This window comes from Myotis nattereri (assembly GCF_964212035.1).
Source record: "Myotis nattereri genome assembly, chromosome: 6".
In the NCBI taxonomy this organism is placed as follows: domain Eukaryota; kingdom Metazoa; phylum Chordata; class Mammalia; order Chiroptera; family Vespertilionidae; genus Myotis; species Myotis nattereri.
In genome coordinates, this window is record NC_138081.1 from 14,967,756 (window position 1) to 14,983,837 (window position 16,082).

General features: G+C 36.1%; 1 protein-coding gene across 3 annotated transcripts in view; it reads left to right on the forward strand.

The window, feature by feature from the left end:
* The window catches only part of UBR2 (ubiquitin protein ligase E3 component n-recognin 2), a 112,375-nt gene that overhangs the window by 62,858 nt on the left and 33,435 nt on the right, over positions 1-16,082 (forward strand). For all 3 annotated transcript variants that reach the window (XM_081093820.1, XM_081093821.1, XM_081093819.1), the window contains exons 14-25: positions 2,071-2,199; positions 3,317-3,500; positions 6,338-6,399; positions 7,050-7,160; positions 7,803-7,868; positions 8,636-8,758; positions 8,896-8,959; positions 9,920-10,044; positions 12,070-12,122; positions 13,851-13,953; positions 14,705-14,753; positions 15,165-15,319. In XM_081093820.1, the coding sequence (XP_080949946.1) occupies positions 2,071-2,199; positions 3,317-3,500; positions 6,338-6,399; positions 7,050-7,160; positions 7,803-7,868; positions 8,636-8,758; positions 8,896-8,959; positions 9,920-10,044; positions 12,070-12,122; positions 13,851-13,953; positions 14,705-14,753; positions 15,165-15,319 (1,224 nt within the window). The remainder of the gene's footprint in view (positions 1-2,070; positions 2,200-3,316; positions 3,501-6,337; positions 6,400-7,049; positions 7,161-7,802; positions 7,869-8,635; positions 8,759-8,895; positions 8,960-9,919; positions 10,045-12,069; positions 12,123-13,850; positions 13,954-14,704; positions 14,754-15,164; positions 15,320-16,082) is intronic.

Genomic DNA, 16,082 nt, shown 5'->3' on the forward strand with positions numbered 1-16,082 from the left:
TGGGAATTGCACAGAATGTATACATTGCTTTGGGTAGTATGGACACTTTAATGATGTTAATTCTTCCAATCCATGAACACAGTATATGCTTCCACTTGTTTGTGTCTTCCTCTATTTCTTTTTTCAATATCCTATCATTTTATGAGTACAGGTCTTTTATCTCTTTTGTTAAATTTATTCCTAGGTACTTTATTTTCTTGTTACAATAATAAGTGGGATTGTTTTCTTAGTTTCTCTTTCTGATCTTTATTGGTGTATAAAAATGCCCCACTGAGACCTAACCGGTTTGGCTCAGTGGATAGAGCGTCGGCCTGTAGACTGAAAGGTCCCAGGTTCGATTCTGGTCAAGGGCATGTACCTTGGTTGCGGGCACATCCCCAGTAGGGGGTGTACAGGAGGCAGTTGATCAATGTTTCTCTCTCATTGATGTTTCTAACTCTCTATCCCTCTCCCTTCCTCTCTGTAAAAAATCAATAGACTATATTTTTTTAATTAAATCTTTATTATTCAGATTATTACAGTTGTTCCTCTTTTTTCCCCCCCCCATAGCTCTCCTCCACCTAGTTCCCACCCCACCCTCTGCCCTTACCCCTCCCACTGTCCTCATCCATAGGTGTACGATTTTTGTCCAGTCTCTTCCTGCACCCCTGTACCCCTTTCCCGCCAAGAATTGTCAGTCCACTCCCTTTCTATGCCCCTGTTCTATTATATTCACCAGTGTACTCTGTTCATTAGATTTTTTATTCCCTTGATTTTTAGATTCACTTGTTGATAGATATGTATTGGCTGTTCATAATTTTTATCTTTACCTTTTTCTTCTTCCTCTTCTTCCTCTTCTTAAAGAATACCTTTCAGCATTTCATGTAATACTGATTTGGTGGTGATGAACTCCTGTAGCTTTTTCTTATCAGTGAAGCTCTTTATCTGACCTTCAATTCTGAATGATAGCTTTGCTGGATAAAGTAATCTTGGTTGTAGGTTCTTGCTATTCATCACTTTGAATATTTCTTGCCACTCCCTTCTGGCCTGCAAAGTTTCTGTTGAGAAATCAGCTGACAGTCGTATGGGTACTCCCTTGTAGGTAACTGACTGTTTTTCTCTTGCTGCTTTTAAGATTCTCTCTTTGTCTTTATCTGTTTTTTTGTTTGTTTGTTTGTTTTTAATTAGAATAATGCTGTCCTCATAAAAAGAGCTTGAAAGTCTTCCCTCCTCTTGAAGTTTTTGGAATAATTTGAGGAGGATAGGTGTTAGATTTCCTTTGAATATTTGGCAAAATTTGCCTGTGAAGCCATCTAGTCCAAAATTTTTTGCTGGGGTTTTTTTAAATTACTGCTTCAATATCATTAGTTGTTATTGGTCTGTTCTGGTTTTTTCATTCTTCCTAATTCAGTTTTGGAAGATTTAATCTTCCTAAGAATTTGTCTGTTTTGCCCAGGTTGTTCAATTTGTGGTATATAGTTATTCATAGTATTTTCTTACAGTCTCTATGTCATTTATTTTTGCTCTGATCTTTGTAATTTCCTTTCTTCTACTTACTCTGGGCTTTTCTTGTTGTTTATCTAGTTCTTTTAGGTGTAGGGTTAAATTGTTTATTTAAAATTTTTCTCTGGTGTTTAAATTTGTAATAATACTTCTATGTTTTGTGGTGTTTGGGGTATCTATAGAAACAATATCTATTTTGGTCATTTTGAATAAAATACATTTATAAATTCAGTAACATTTTATCAGATTTCTTCTAATAATTTTCCTATAGATAACAGACCTAAAACAGAATTTGAAGGATTGTTGCAGTAAAGTATTCTTTTTATTGTTTAAAACATATAGAAGATTGCCTCTAAAATAATTTGCTATGTACTTTACTGGGATTTTTAATTTATATTTTAGAGAATGTTAAATAAACATATAATTTACGAAGTTGAACTTTCTCATACTACTTGAAACTTCTTATTTAGCCTTTTACTTTATATGTTTTTGTAATCAGTATATATTTCCTCTACATTATTTTTAAGTTTCCATGTAAGAGAACAAATATAATTTTAATTCATTTAAAATCTTTTCACTTTCTTTAAGGGAATGGATCCAGTTACACGTCAAGTAGGACAGCATATTGAAATGGAACCAGAATGGGAAGCAGCCTTCACATTGCAAATGAAATTAACACATGTTATTTCAATGATGCAGGACTGGTGTGCTTTAGATGTGAGTTTCTTCTAACTGTAGGAGATAGGAGAAAGATGGTGGAGGGGGGAATAAATAGATTTTTAAGTAAATTTTGAGGAACTTTGGGGAGGATAGTGGTGATACTTAGCTCATAAAACAGCATATTTTCCTCTTCCACCTATTAATTCAGTAAAAGTTAAAATTTTACAGTCTTTTAAAAACAACTTGGAAAATATATAGAGGAGGAAATAATCCATACTCTCTTTCTCTTATGTTACTGTCTTTGTTTCTTCCATTATCCCATCTAGATTTTGAGCATATAAATAGAATAATTTCTAAATTTATCAAAAAATAAAGTTTTACTATTGGTACATTTGTTCTATCTTAAAACTATTTTGTTCTCGTTTTGATTATAAAGTCTAGATGAGAGCTTGTTTAAGTTGGGAGGTCATAGAAGGCTTCCATTAGATCTGAGCTATGTGTCAGAGTTAACTGATCAAACAGTAAAGAATATTCCTGACTGAGGGATAGTTGAATCATGCTCTGTTCGGAGGAATATAATTGTTAGGGGAGCTGTGAGAAGTCTCTGGTTGGAACGTAGAGGTTAAAGGTAGAGAAGTGGACAGATTTTTAAGTAAATTTTGCAGGGCCTTGGAGGCCATGGAAGGAAGTTTGGGTTTTATTCTAATTCAAGTGGGAACCCATTAGAGACTACCAAGGATAAAGGTGACATGGTCTAATTTATACATTTTAAAAAAATTGTTTATATGGAGAGTGGATGGAGGGTAGCAAGAGTAGAAGTAGGGAATTTATAATAGAGTTGGCTTTCCTTTGAGTTACTGGAGATAATCAGTGGCCAGGTTTGAGAGAAATTTAGAAGATGAAATTGATAGCTTGGTGATAGATTGGACAATGGGGAATGAGGGAAAGTAGAGTATTGGAATAACTTCTAGATTTCCACAGCTGTACAGAGATGTCATTCACTGAGACAGGGCACTGGAAGAGGGACCAGGTTGGGAAGGGATGATTGGGCTTGATTTTGCCTGTATTAATATTTGAGGTACTTACTCATTGTTGAATTTGATGTGCTTATTCACTGTTATAAAAACTTAACTTTGGAGTAACTTACAAAATACCCTTTTTTTTTTTTTTTAAGGAAAAAGTGTTAATTGAAGCTTACAAGAAATGCCTTGCTGTATTGATGCAGTGTCATGGTGGTTTTACTGATGGTGAACAGCCAGTCACATTAAGCATTTGTGGACATTCAGTGGAAACTATCAGATACTGTGTTTCTCAAGAAAAAGTTAGCATTCACCTCCCCATTTCTCGCTTACTTGCAGGTAAAGCATTCTCCCCCATGAAAACCCTGAAAATATATTTTAAATTTTTTTGTGTGGTTAATGTTTATTGAATATCTACCTCACATTAGTCTGAGAGTTTTATGTGTGTCAACTTATTTAATCATCACATCAATCTATGAGGTAGATATTATAATTAAGTTTGCTTAAGTGATTACTGACAAATTGAAACCACCCTAAATTTTATCTCATATAAGCTGTTTCTTAATCATTTATTGATAACTTTTTTAAGCAACAGGTCAAGAGTGAGCCCCAAGTTGGGGTGATGGTTTTTTTCATTGTAAATAGTTGATTTACAGCCATTTATTCTTGGTAGAATATTTGAAGCTGCCACCTTGCAGCAGCCAAAAACTTTGAAATGTACTTGTCCATCTCTGCAGACTCATTTCAGTATACTTCCTTTCATATTTCTCAATTGCAGGAATGCTTGTCCTACTCACATAGTATTTATTATTTCCTTTAGTTCCAGATTAGAAAAGAGAAGATCTGAAGCTAGCTATTTTTACTCATTGCAGAATTTGTGATTTATCTTAAGTGTGTAGCTAGCTCAGTAATAATATGATGTGAAAGTGGTTGTGTGTATAAAAGATTGTGGCGAATTGGTATTCTTTCTTCCTTCCTTCCTTTCTTTATTTCAGAGAGGAAAGGAGAGGGAGAAATCAAAACATCAATGATGAGAGAGAATCATTGATCGGCTGCCTCCTGCATGCCCCCTACTGGGGGATCAAGCCTGCAACCTGGGCATGTGCCCTTGACTGGAATAGAACCCGGGACCTTTCAGTCCACAGGCCAATACTCTATCCACTGAGCCAAACCAGCTAAGGCTTCTTTAAATACATGGTAAAATTGACCAGTGAAACCATATGGATGTGATACTTCCCTTTTTGGAAGGTTTTTAATTATTGAATCAATTTCTTTAATAGATATAGGCTGGTTCTGGTTATCCATCTCTGCTTGTGTGAGTTTGGTAGTTTTTCTTTTTCAAGCAGTTGATCCTTTTCATCTGAAATATTGAACTTGTGGGCATAGAGTTGTTCATAGTACTCCTTTTTATCCTTTCAATGTCCATGGCATCGATAGTAATAATCCGATTCCTCTTTCATTTCTGAAGGCTTTTGGATTGTTATTGCAATCATGGTGATATAAGATAACTTAGACATATCAGTAGTACAACAAATAAGTACCTAGACTGAAGTTGAGAATGTAAGAAGAAATCTCTTAATTCCTGTAACTTATTCAGGCCTGGTTTTGTTTTTTGAAAGTGCTTTGAGCATACTGAACTTGATTCTCAACATGGGCAAGTATCACCATAGTGTTGTGAAAAAGTATTCAACTGGAATGCGGGAAAGTGAGTCCTAGTTCAGACTCAGCTGCTGATTTTTCTGCCTTTAAAAATCTGGTTGTATGAGTGGTAACTGATGCTGATAGTTATCCACAGAGAAAATAGTCAATACTCTGAAATGTACCATTTTCTGCCTACCTTATTAACCTCCCTCAGCTCTCTCAGAGAACTTTTTTTTTTTATCCTTATCTGAGGATATTTTTTTTCATTGATTTCTAAAAAAAGTGGAAGGGAAGGAGGAGCAGGGGCGAGAAAGAGAAACATTGATGTGAGAGAGATACATCGATTGGTTACCTCCTGCACACACCCCTACCAGTGCTGGGGAACCTGAAACAGGTATGTGCCCTTGACTGGGAATTAAACCCGCGGCCCTCTAACCACTGAGCAAAACTGACCAGGGCTGTCATTGAACATTTTTGAGCATTCTGTCTCACTGTGTTTGACAAGCCTTGGCCTGAATGCTTATAATCTAATTGGAGAGCTAAGTAAGCATACCCAAAACAGTTCAAGAACAACTTGGAGTGTGTGCTAATGGAGCTTGAGTGGCAAATGCTGAGAGTACTGTATATGTTATTAGAATGAGATTCATAATGCAAGTCTTCTTGGATGAGGAAAGCCTCAAACCAGGCTTGACCAAGTGGCCAATATCTATAATAATAAAAGCGTAATATGCTAATTAGACCACATGTCCTTCTGGGTGTCCTTCCTTCCAGACAAAGCCATGATAGGCGGGGGCTGAGCAGCAGCAGCCCATGGCTGCCGCAGGGGCTTAGGCAGAGGCAGCTGCGGCGGTGGCGGGGGGGGGGGGGGGGGGGAGGGTGGCACGAGAGGGGGGTAAGGCTCTTGCACAAATTTCGTGCATCGGGCCTCTAGTTTATTAATAAAATTGTAAAAAGCATTCTCTGTTTATACAACATAAACAGGACAATTAATTCTTAGTTAACAGAATTACCTAAGGTTGGCTATGAATGAGCCCTTTGCATTTAGGAAATAAAGAGCTTTGATCCTAAACTGGAAGTTCTGGAGAACTTAATTCTGAGGTTAGCATCAATATAGTAAATCCCAGGGCCAGTTTCTCTGTTCAGTTTCTAGAAGGATCTTGCACTACAATACTTTAAATGGGAAGAAACTCCATTACCAAGTGAAATATGACTGTTAACGTTGGCAAACATATATAAGTTACTTTGATAGTTATATGTCTGCTCTTGCTATGTTTCTATGCCTAACATTTACTTAGAAAATGTCATCAGTATATGTTGGTACATTAATTAAGGCTAGTTCCAAGTGTGCCTTTGATGCAGAGGTTCGTGAGAGTAAGGCTTTATTTATTAGTGTAATTCATTCTGTATCATAATTTGTAGCATGATAGGTTCTCAAAGAGAAAAGAAGTTATGTAAAGGGAGTGATTATTTAGGGGTTTTTTTCTCCTAAAGAGTTTCATTTATAAAAATACATTTTTGTTTGTTCTTCCATGTAGGTTTGCACGTGTTATTAAGCAAAAGTGAAGTGGCATATAAATTTCCAGAACTCCTACCTCTAGTAAGTAGTACTACCTTTAAAAGTAAATGCCTATTTATTATGCTTCATGTATTTGAAATCATTTTGAAACAAAGTTTATTAGTCAGGATTCTCCAGAGAAACAGAATCAATAAAGAGAGAAAAAGAAGAGTGTGTGTATGCGTGCTCACGTGTTTCTGTATGGAGAGAGGAAGAGACTTAGAATGATTTATTGTAAGGAATTGGCTCATGCAGTTATGAGGTCTGGCAAGTCTGAAATATGGCTGCAGGGCAGTTTGACAGGCCAGGCCAGATTCCCAACTTTGATATTGCAGTCTGAGGCCCAAAGGCAATCTGGAAGCAGAATTTCTTCATGTTTGGGGGGACCTCAGTCTCTTATCTTAAAACCTTCAGCTAATTGGATGAGGTCCACCCCCTGTTATGAAGAATAATCTGCTTTATTCAAAGACTACTGACTTAAATATTAATCACATCTACAAAATAGCTTCAGAGAAACATCTAGACTGGTCTTAAAAAACGGTACCATGGCCTAGCCAAGCTGACATAAAATTAACCATCACACAAACATACTTTGAAAGAATTTTAAGTTGTGTTTTATTTAAAACTTCAATCTCTATCAAACAGTATTCTTCAGCGTTGAGACCTTTGTGTTTTTGTTTTTGTATATACAGAGTGAACTTAGCCCACCCATGTTGATAGAACACCCTCTTAGATGTCTTGTTTTATGTGCCCAAGTACATGCAGGAATGTGGAGAAGAAATGGGTTCTCTCTGGTAAACCAGGTAAGTGTCTTAATTCTATGGAGATTTTTCAATTCATTCCTTGGCTTCTGTGAAGGATGTAATTTTCAATGTACTTAGTCATTAAAAGTTGTACCTATATTAAAATTATTTGAGAAGATAAATATGTTAAACCAAAAAAGTTTTTAAAACTTTTATCTATACTTTGTCAAGAAACAATATTAAGGTAGGAGTGCACTTTTCTTGATTCTTTATTTGCAATCATTTTTAGGACAAAATTAGATATTTAAAAAAATAAAAATTCAGATTTTATCTACTTAAATTAAATTAGGTTTAAAGATAAAATTTCTGTTAGTATAACTCCAAAATTGAGGTTTTAATTTTTAAACCTCACCAAGGATTGATATAGGTTGCCCCCCCCCCATTTTTCTTAGCTATGAACATTATAGAAATAACTTTGTTGAGAAATTCAGAAAGTTGGATCCAAAATGTGAACCATGAAGTGACCAGTGTAATATGGAAATTTTTAATTCATTAATCTTTATTAAGAGTATTGTTGCAGAAACCACATTGTGTGCACATGCACTCCTGCCCAACACCCATTTGCTCTTTCGGAATGTGGGGAGAAGATGGAGCTGCACAAATGAAAACCTGTTTACCCAATATAATCAATTTTTATTTTAGATTTATTACTACCATAATGTGAAATGCAGACGTGAAATGTTTGACAAGGATATAATAATGCTTCAGGTAATGAATTAAAAACATTACACTTAAAGGTATGGGGAGTATTTTTTTTCTTATTAATTCCATAGAACCCAAACACTTATAATCACTCCCAGATCTAATAACTCTAGCCTAGCCCCATCTACTAAACTCCAAACTTATATGACTAATGGGCTATAGAACATTTCCATCGAGATTTTTGGACACATTTCAGATTTAACATGAACATATTCAAAATATAACTCTTACTTCCTCCATACCTTCTTCATCTCTTGGGTTTTCTACCTTGGTGAAATGTTCAACTATCATATAATTGTTAAAGTAAGTAACCTGAAAGCTATCCTTTCTTCGTTTTTCTCTGGCTAAAAACCCAACCCCTCAAATTGATTTCCAAGAACTGTGATACTTAACTATGTTAAAACTCCCTGAATTTGCCATGAGGGAACCCTGAAATAAAACTTTAGAATAGAATCCAGAGGGATACAATTAATTCAAAGCATTAAGAGAAAAGAGAACATAAAATCCACATTATTCTGATGTATGGATTTAGGGGTTTGTTTGGTTTGGTTTCGTTTGGTTTGGTTTGGTTTGGTTTGGTTTGGTTTGGTTTTACTAGCTTAGGTTCTTGTCCACACTTAAAGCTACCACAAGTAGGGAATGGGGTTAAATGGGTTTCCATCTTTTATTGGGATTGGTGAACAAGTAAGCAGCTTTCTCTTGTACACACCAAAGTATTTTTCACTAATAGGACTTTTGACCTTCCTCTTTTTCTTCATCTAAAAAAAAAAAAGACAGGTGTCTCCATGATGGATCCAAATCATTTCCTGATGATAATGCTCAGTCGCTTTGAACTTTATCAGATTTTCAGTACTCCAGACTATGGAAAAAGACTTAGTTCTGAAATTACCCATAAGGTAAGAGTATGTTTCATGAGACCACAACACATCATTAAAGAAACAGCTTTCGTGTGTTTTTTTTTATGTTAATCATTGAAATAATACAGTATCTTTATTCTTATGTCTGAACTTTATTCCCCCACCACTTGTTACAGGATGTAGTCCAGCAAAACAATACTCTAATAGAAGAAATGCTGTACCTCATTATAATGCTGGTTGGTAAGTTTGAATTGTTTTGAGACATTTGTAAATGATATTGGCTATTGTGGTAGCATATAGTTCAGAGTTTCTAAACCATGTTTCTTTTGTTTGAGTGGTTACTCAGTTTTAGGGGAAGGAGATTTTTCTCCCCTCTGATTACTGTAATGGTGAGAGTAACAACGCTGTTGCTTCGGGAAGAAGAGAGTGCAACTGCTGAAGCAGAATACAGTGAAAGACTCTTAGTGTTGTGGAGTGGAGGAGCAGGAGAATTTAGCTAGCAAGAATAGGATAGTTGGGAGCTATTTACTGTTACTTTATATCTTAGCTGTATTTCCCTCCATGGTTGTGGTGCAAAAGTGACATATTGACTTCAGACATAAAGTTCCGAGTTAACAGAGACCTATAGCTAGTGGATGCAGATATTTTATTGCCTATATTTTCAGTCCTGTTGCCTCCATCTTTGCTATTCTTTTATTCTTTACCTTCTTCTACCTCCCCTGGTATTTCAGACTCTAAAGTCTATATCGCAGAGACTCCTGGCAACTGTCAGGAGGAGATACCAGTGAAGGAGGTATTAGAAGATGATATCTCATTTGCCACTAGACAGGACTCAGAGGAAGGCTTTCCTTCCCTGCTACCATGTGGCAGGTGGCATGAAAGCAGTTCCCTAGACTACTGGTACAACTATTGCTGTACCAAGGCTTTACTCTATCTAATCCCGTCCTACCTTCTGATTCTATTCTTTCAAAATTGCAACCAAAGTTCTCGCCACTGTCTAAAAACTGCACTCCCAGTTGTTCCTGAGACTAAGAAGTACAATTGGAAGCTCCTCTCCCCTAGCTCGTTGCTAGGTCAGTCATTGCTTTTCCATTGTAGAGAAAGAAAAATATATTGTGTTGTGTGAATAAGTATATGTCACATAAGTATTATATTTATGTTAAATGTGTGTGTATGAGTATACTTTTTCATTGTTAACAGGAGAGAGATTTAGTCCTGGAGTTGGACAGGTAAACGCTACAGATGAAATTAAGCGAGAGATTATCCATCAGTTGTGCATCAAACCTATGGCTCATAGTGAATTGGTAAAGTCTTTACCTGAAGATGTAAGTACCTACATTTTTAAAAAGAAAATTATAACAGTCTTTTCCTACCTATCAGTCTTAGTATTTATAGATTTACTTGTATAACCTTTTCCACAATTCGAGGAAATGTATACCTCGAGTCACTCTTACTAGAAACAATCAGAAGAAGAGAATACTAGGGACTGGGAGTGGAAAGCAGCAGAGGAGTAGAATATTTTACAGTGAAGCTTTGAAAGAGGTAAGTAGCTGAATAAAAGTAAATCTAGTCCTTGGAAATGAATTTTTGTATGTTATACAAAAATGATACCCATTAGAGAGAGGTTATTATAGGATCTTTAGTACAAAGTTGACATGGGTAGAGTATTTTGAAGAAGGGAGTGAGAAAAACTTACTCTGCTGTGTTGAGTAAACTAACATTTTCCAGAACCTTTTCCTTCTGAAGATTCCTTAGTGAACCATTTCTCTTTTTAGTGAATGTAAAATGGTAATGCACATGGGCTTTCATAGGTTAATTATAATGATTTTCCCTCCCAGGATCATAAGTGCTAAGCCACCTGTTTTTCAGCCATGGGCTTTTTAGAAACCCCAAATTTTAAATATAGATAGAAACTTTGAACTCTAGTTTCATTCTTCTAGGATTTAAACCTGTGCTGTTGCATAGTAATCCTTCCTTTAAACTCGGCATTATGAAAACTTCTGAAGCTCTGTAGAAATAGAAAACACAAAGAACCCATCACTGGCTTCAACTGATGGCCAGTCTTGTTTTATCTTTACCCCAACCCCTCGTCCCTACACCCCACTGGATTATTTTGTAGAGATTTACCATTTCATCTATTAATAGAACTGTACATACCTAAACCAGTGGTTTTTAACCAGGGACGATTTTGACCCCAAGGGGACCTTTGGTACTCAGGCAGGGTGTGTGTTGCTACAGGCATCCAGTGAGCATAGGCCAGGGATACTGCTTAACATTGTACAATATACAGGATATGTGCGTGCACACGTGTGAGCACACACACACACACACACACACACACACACACACCATAACAAAGAATTAGCTGGTCCAAAGGTCAGAGTACCAATGTTGAGAAACTGATCTAAAAGAGAAGGGCTTTTAAGAAAATCTGTCTATATGTCATTAACACACCGGAAAGAAAACAACAATAATTATAATTTTTTAATATCCCTAAATATCGAGGTAAGATAAGATTTTATTGTTCTTTAGCCCTGGCCAGTGATGCTCAGTTGGTCGAGCATTGCTCATGCACTGAAAGGTTGCCGGTTCTATTCCTGGTCGGGGCACGTAGATACCGGGTTGCTGGCTTGATCCCTGGTAGGGGCATGCAGCAATTAATGTTATGTTTTTTACTCTCCCTTCTTCTCTCTAAAAATCAATAAAAAATTTTATTGAGCCCTGGCTGGTTTGTCTCAGTGGATAGAGTGTCAGCCTGCAGACTGAAGGGTCCCAGGTTCAATTCCGGTCAAGGGCACATGCCCGGGTTGCAGGCTTGATCCCCAGTGGGGGCATGCAGGAGGCAGCCAATCAATGATTCTCTCATCATTGATGTTTCTATCTATCCCTTCCTCTCTGAAATCAATAAAGATATATTTTATAAAAATTTTTTATTGATCTTAAAAAGAAAATTAGTTGTACTTTTTAATGCAAGAAATGAATCCTGAGTTACTAGATAAAGCAATTAATTTCAGTTAGACTTTAGAATAAGGAGTAATAAAATTTAAAATAGCATTTTAAAAGTGAATATGCCTTGTAACTATTCTTACCAAACATTTTTCACCAGAAAATTCTTTATTCACAGTATTCTTAGTAATATCTTACCATGAATGGGATATGATTTAGGAAATGTTATTTTACTGAACATAGATAAGAAATTAGTATAATTACTTCACAAAACATTACAGTATTGTACACAAATTTTATTTAAATATTGTGTGTACTTTGTTTTCATTTAATTCCTTTTGAAAGCTGTCACCTTGATTCCCTATGGTAATGACCTCTTTTTAATCTGTTTCCTATACCGTTAGGAGAACAAGGAGACTGGCATGGAGAGTGTCATTGAAGCAGTTGCCCATTTCAAGTGAGTTTACTTTATATTTTTTCTCATTCATTTTTTTTTATACATTCATTTTTTTTAGAGTGCTTCATTTGATGGAACTGAGAATGATATTGTTGCCTTCAGAGAGTAACATTTCCAAATACATAATTCACAACTATATTTCTCACTGACTTTTTATTATCTAGCCCTGTGCTCAGCAACTTAAAGTAGCGTTATGAAGATTTTCATTGTATTCAGAATAGGTGTTCATAGCTTTAGATAATTAAAATTAACCTGAGCAGGTGATGTAAATAAATGCATTAAGCTTCCTTAAAATTGCTTTCATTGTTCCATTTGAATGTGCCACCTAAGCTGTGGAATGGCCTCTGAGTGCTGCCATCTGTAGTGTCCAGTGTGTGGCCCAATCAGTAAACTAGTTTATCCCCTTAAGGTTGTGGAGGCAGTGTCTTAATCCTCCTTTTTCCTGGTTCCCCATCCCAATGGCAATGTCTTTATTTTTGTCAATTATGAAGACAAGACACACTTTAAGAAAAACTATAAAATACATATATAGAAAATAATTCTTTAAATCCTAAAATTGTACCTACTTTTTTCTACTTGGTATTGCAGACATCTTTACATGTCAAAATATAGAAGTTAGCATCATTTTTAATGGTGTCCTATTGTTTGGAAATGTCATTATGTGTGTAACCTATTCCCTGTTAGACTTTGAATTGTTGCCACTGCACCACCATCAGATTCACTTGTCCAGTTAGGGTAAACTCAATGTGGATGTGCTAGATAAAATGGATGCATGTAAAGCGTGGAATGTAGATTGCCAATTTCATCCACAGAAAGGAGTACCAGCCCTAGCTGGTTTGGCTCAGGGGATAGAGCATCAGCCTGGGGACTGAAGGGTCCTAGGTTCGATTCTGGTCAAGGGCACATGCCTGGGTTGCAGGCTCGATAACAGTAGGGGGCGTGCAGGAGGCAGCCAATCAATGATTCTCTCTCATCATTGATGTTTCTCTCTCTCTCTCCCTCTCTCCCTTCCTCTCTGAAATCAATAAAGATATATTTTTAAAAAGGTAAGGAGTACCAGCTTACACTCACCAGCAATATATGAGAGGTCTGGTAGGCATGTGCTCTTGACTGGGCTCAAACCTGGGACCTCCTGGTTCATAGTTGGACACTCAGCCACTGAGCCAAACCGGCTAGGGCCGTGGTCGGCAAACTGCGGCTCGCGAGCCACATGCGGCTTTTTGGCCCCTTGAGTGTGGCTCTTCCTAAGCCTTAGGAGTACCCTAATTAAGTTAATAACAGTGTACCTACCTACATAGTTTAAGTTTAAAAAAATTGGGCCGAAACCGGTTTGGCTTGGTGGATAGAGCGTCAGCCTGCGGACTGAAGCGTCCCAGGTTCAATTCCGGTCAAGGGCATGTACCTGGGTTGCGGGCACATCCCCAGTAGGAGATGTGCAGGAGGCAGCTGATCGATGTTTCTCTCTCATCGATGTTTCTGACTCTCTATCTCTTTCCCTTCCTCTCTGTAAAAAAATCAATAAAATATATTTTAAAAAAAAAATTGGCACTCAAGAGAAATTTCAATCATTGTACTGTTGATATTTGGCTCTGTTGACTAATGAGTTTGCCGACCACTGAGCTAGGGCAATAGTTCTGATTTTTTATTCTGTTATCTAAGACTATCTAATGAATTAGTCATTAGTATGACTTTAGTAATAATATTTTAAGGACCTTTTTTTCCCCCTAGGAAACCTGGATTAACAGGAAGAGGCATGTATGAACTGAAACCAGAATGTGCCAAAGAGTTCAACTTATATTTCTATCACTTTTCAAGGGCAGAGCAGTCCAAGGTAATTGGAAAAATTAAAAATGTACTGGGGAAGGGTTGAGTTGGGTTGGGTTTTCCTATTGTTTCAGTCTAAGCAAAATTTACTGCTTTTCACAGATTAAAAAGGGATACATTTTTATTGTAGGAAAGTTGGAAAATATAAAAAGATACAATCAAGAAAATACAGGTTATTTATAACACCACCTAACATTTTGGGTTTCCCCGCCCCCAGTGTTTTGTGATAGATATATAAGATCTATATGATTATATACATACCCACACACATATAACTGTATTTTATTGGCTTTTGAAGACAAATTATCAACCTGTATTATAATCAGCTTCTTTTATTCGCATTTCAGAATTGCTACAACTTAGCATTGCGCCTTTCCAGAGTGAGTTAGGAATTTTCCTAATTATTCTTAGCTAGTTAAATTTTGCCTTTTAGCAGTCTACTCTTAAAATACTTTTTCAAGAAATGGCGTTAAATAAAACTTAAACATGAAGTTTTTGTTTGGTTTTTGATGCATGTCATAGCGTTCAAACCTAAATAGTTTTTGGTTGTACATGTTTCTCCTCCATTGTAAAGTAAAACAGAACCCATTGTGGGAGTGGGGGGATTAACCTTGATATATCAATGGGGGAATTGAAAAACTAAAGATAAAAATCTTCTGAAGTCAGAAGATAATATGACAAAGATTATGTCAGTAGTTTCAGATATTAGGGTGTTTTGTATTACTAATTTCCTGTCCAAATTACTTTTCTTTTATTAGGCAGAGGAAGCTCAACGGAAATTAAAAAGACAAAATAGGGAAGATACAGGTATTTTTAATTTTTCCAAAAATCTCATGTCGGTCTCTTAGTTATTAAAATTGTTTTCTGTTGACACTGATGTTTATCCTGGTGAAGTGGAAGATCTAAATATAAGCTTCCCTAGTGAACATTCACAGGACTAATAAATATATTAATATAGAAATCACCTATACTGAGTCATCTCTTGCTTAATGGTTTTATCTCAGGTTTTAAGAAATTTCTAGAGAAAAGAAAGGCTTTCCTTTGTACTGCTATTTATGAAGCTGTTTTTAGGCATTTGACTGTCCTTAAGGTAAAATATAGCTCTAAGATGCATGTTAATGAATAATTCTTTGAGTGAAGACTATCAACAGTATCTAATAAAGAAATAGTTTTTTAAGCATGTTCTACAAAAGAAACCAATAATAACTTTATTTTCAGCACTTCCACCTCCAGTTTTGCCTCCATTCTGCCCTCTGTTTGCAAGCCTGGTTAACATTTTGCAGTCAGATGTCATGTTGTACATCATAAGAACAATACTGCACTGGGCTGTAGAACATAATGGATATGCCTGGTCTGAGTCCATGTTGCAAAGGGTAGGTTTGATGACATTTATTATTTATATCTTTTGTAGTAAAAGCCAAAATACTTTCGTCAGTATCTGTACACAGAACATTTAGGACAAATGTAGTGTTAGTTATCTTAATTTAAAATATATTGTTACTGCTTTTGTGGCTGCCAGTAAAATACAAGCCTGACAGATTTTTTTAGACCACATGGTTGTGATTCTCTTGGTCCTGTTGGCCAGTCTGTCTCTCGTTGACTGGTCCTACTATAGCGTTTGCTGCCTGTCGTTCAGGCTAACCAAGTTCTAGCACATCTGACAACCACAAGAGCCCTCTGTCTGAGGACAGGTGCAAAGACACCACGCACATATCTGCTTCAAAAATTGGAAAGCACGGTAAGAGCAATAAAAATACAGGTAGAGTCAGTGTAGTAACATGTTTTCTTAGAAGTCTGGTAATTAATTTTTTGAGATATACTGAAGAACTCTGAATATCTTTATAAATTGTATAATATTAGAGATAAAAGTATGTGTCTTTCTGAGATGATTAAGATTTTTAGATACAGAAATTAAACTAAGTAGTATTGTAGACTAGATAATTACATGGTAGATGTTTGCAGCTATAATCATTTGGCCATTGATTCTTAGAAGATTTTTTAAGACTGTAGGGAAAGAATAAAACCAAAAATTATGTTATTCGAGTTGCTGGTCACATATGGAAATAATTTTAACTTACCCTACGCATTTGCAATTGAATTTTCTTCTTAGCTAAAATAGAAATTGTTCCCTTGCTT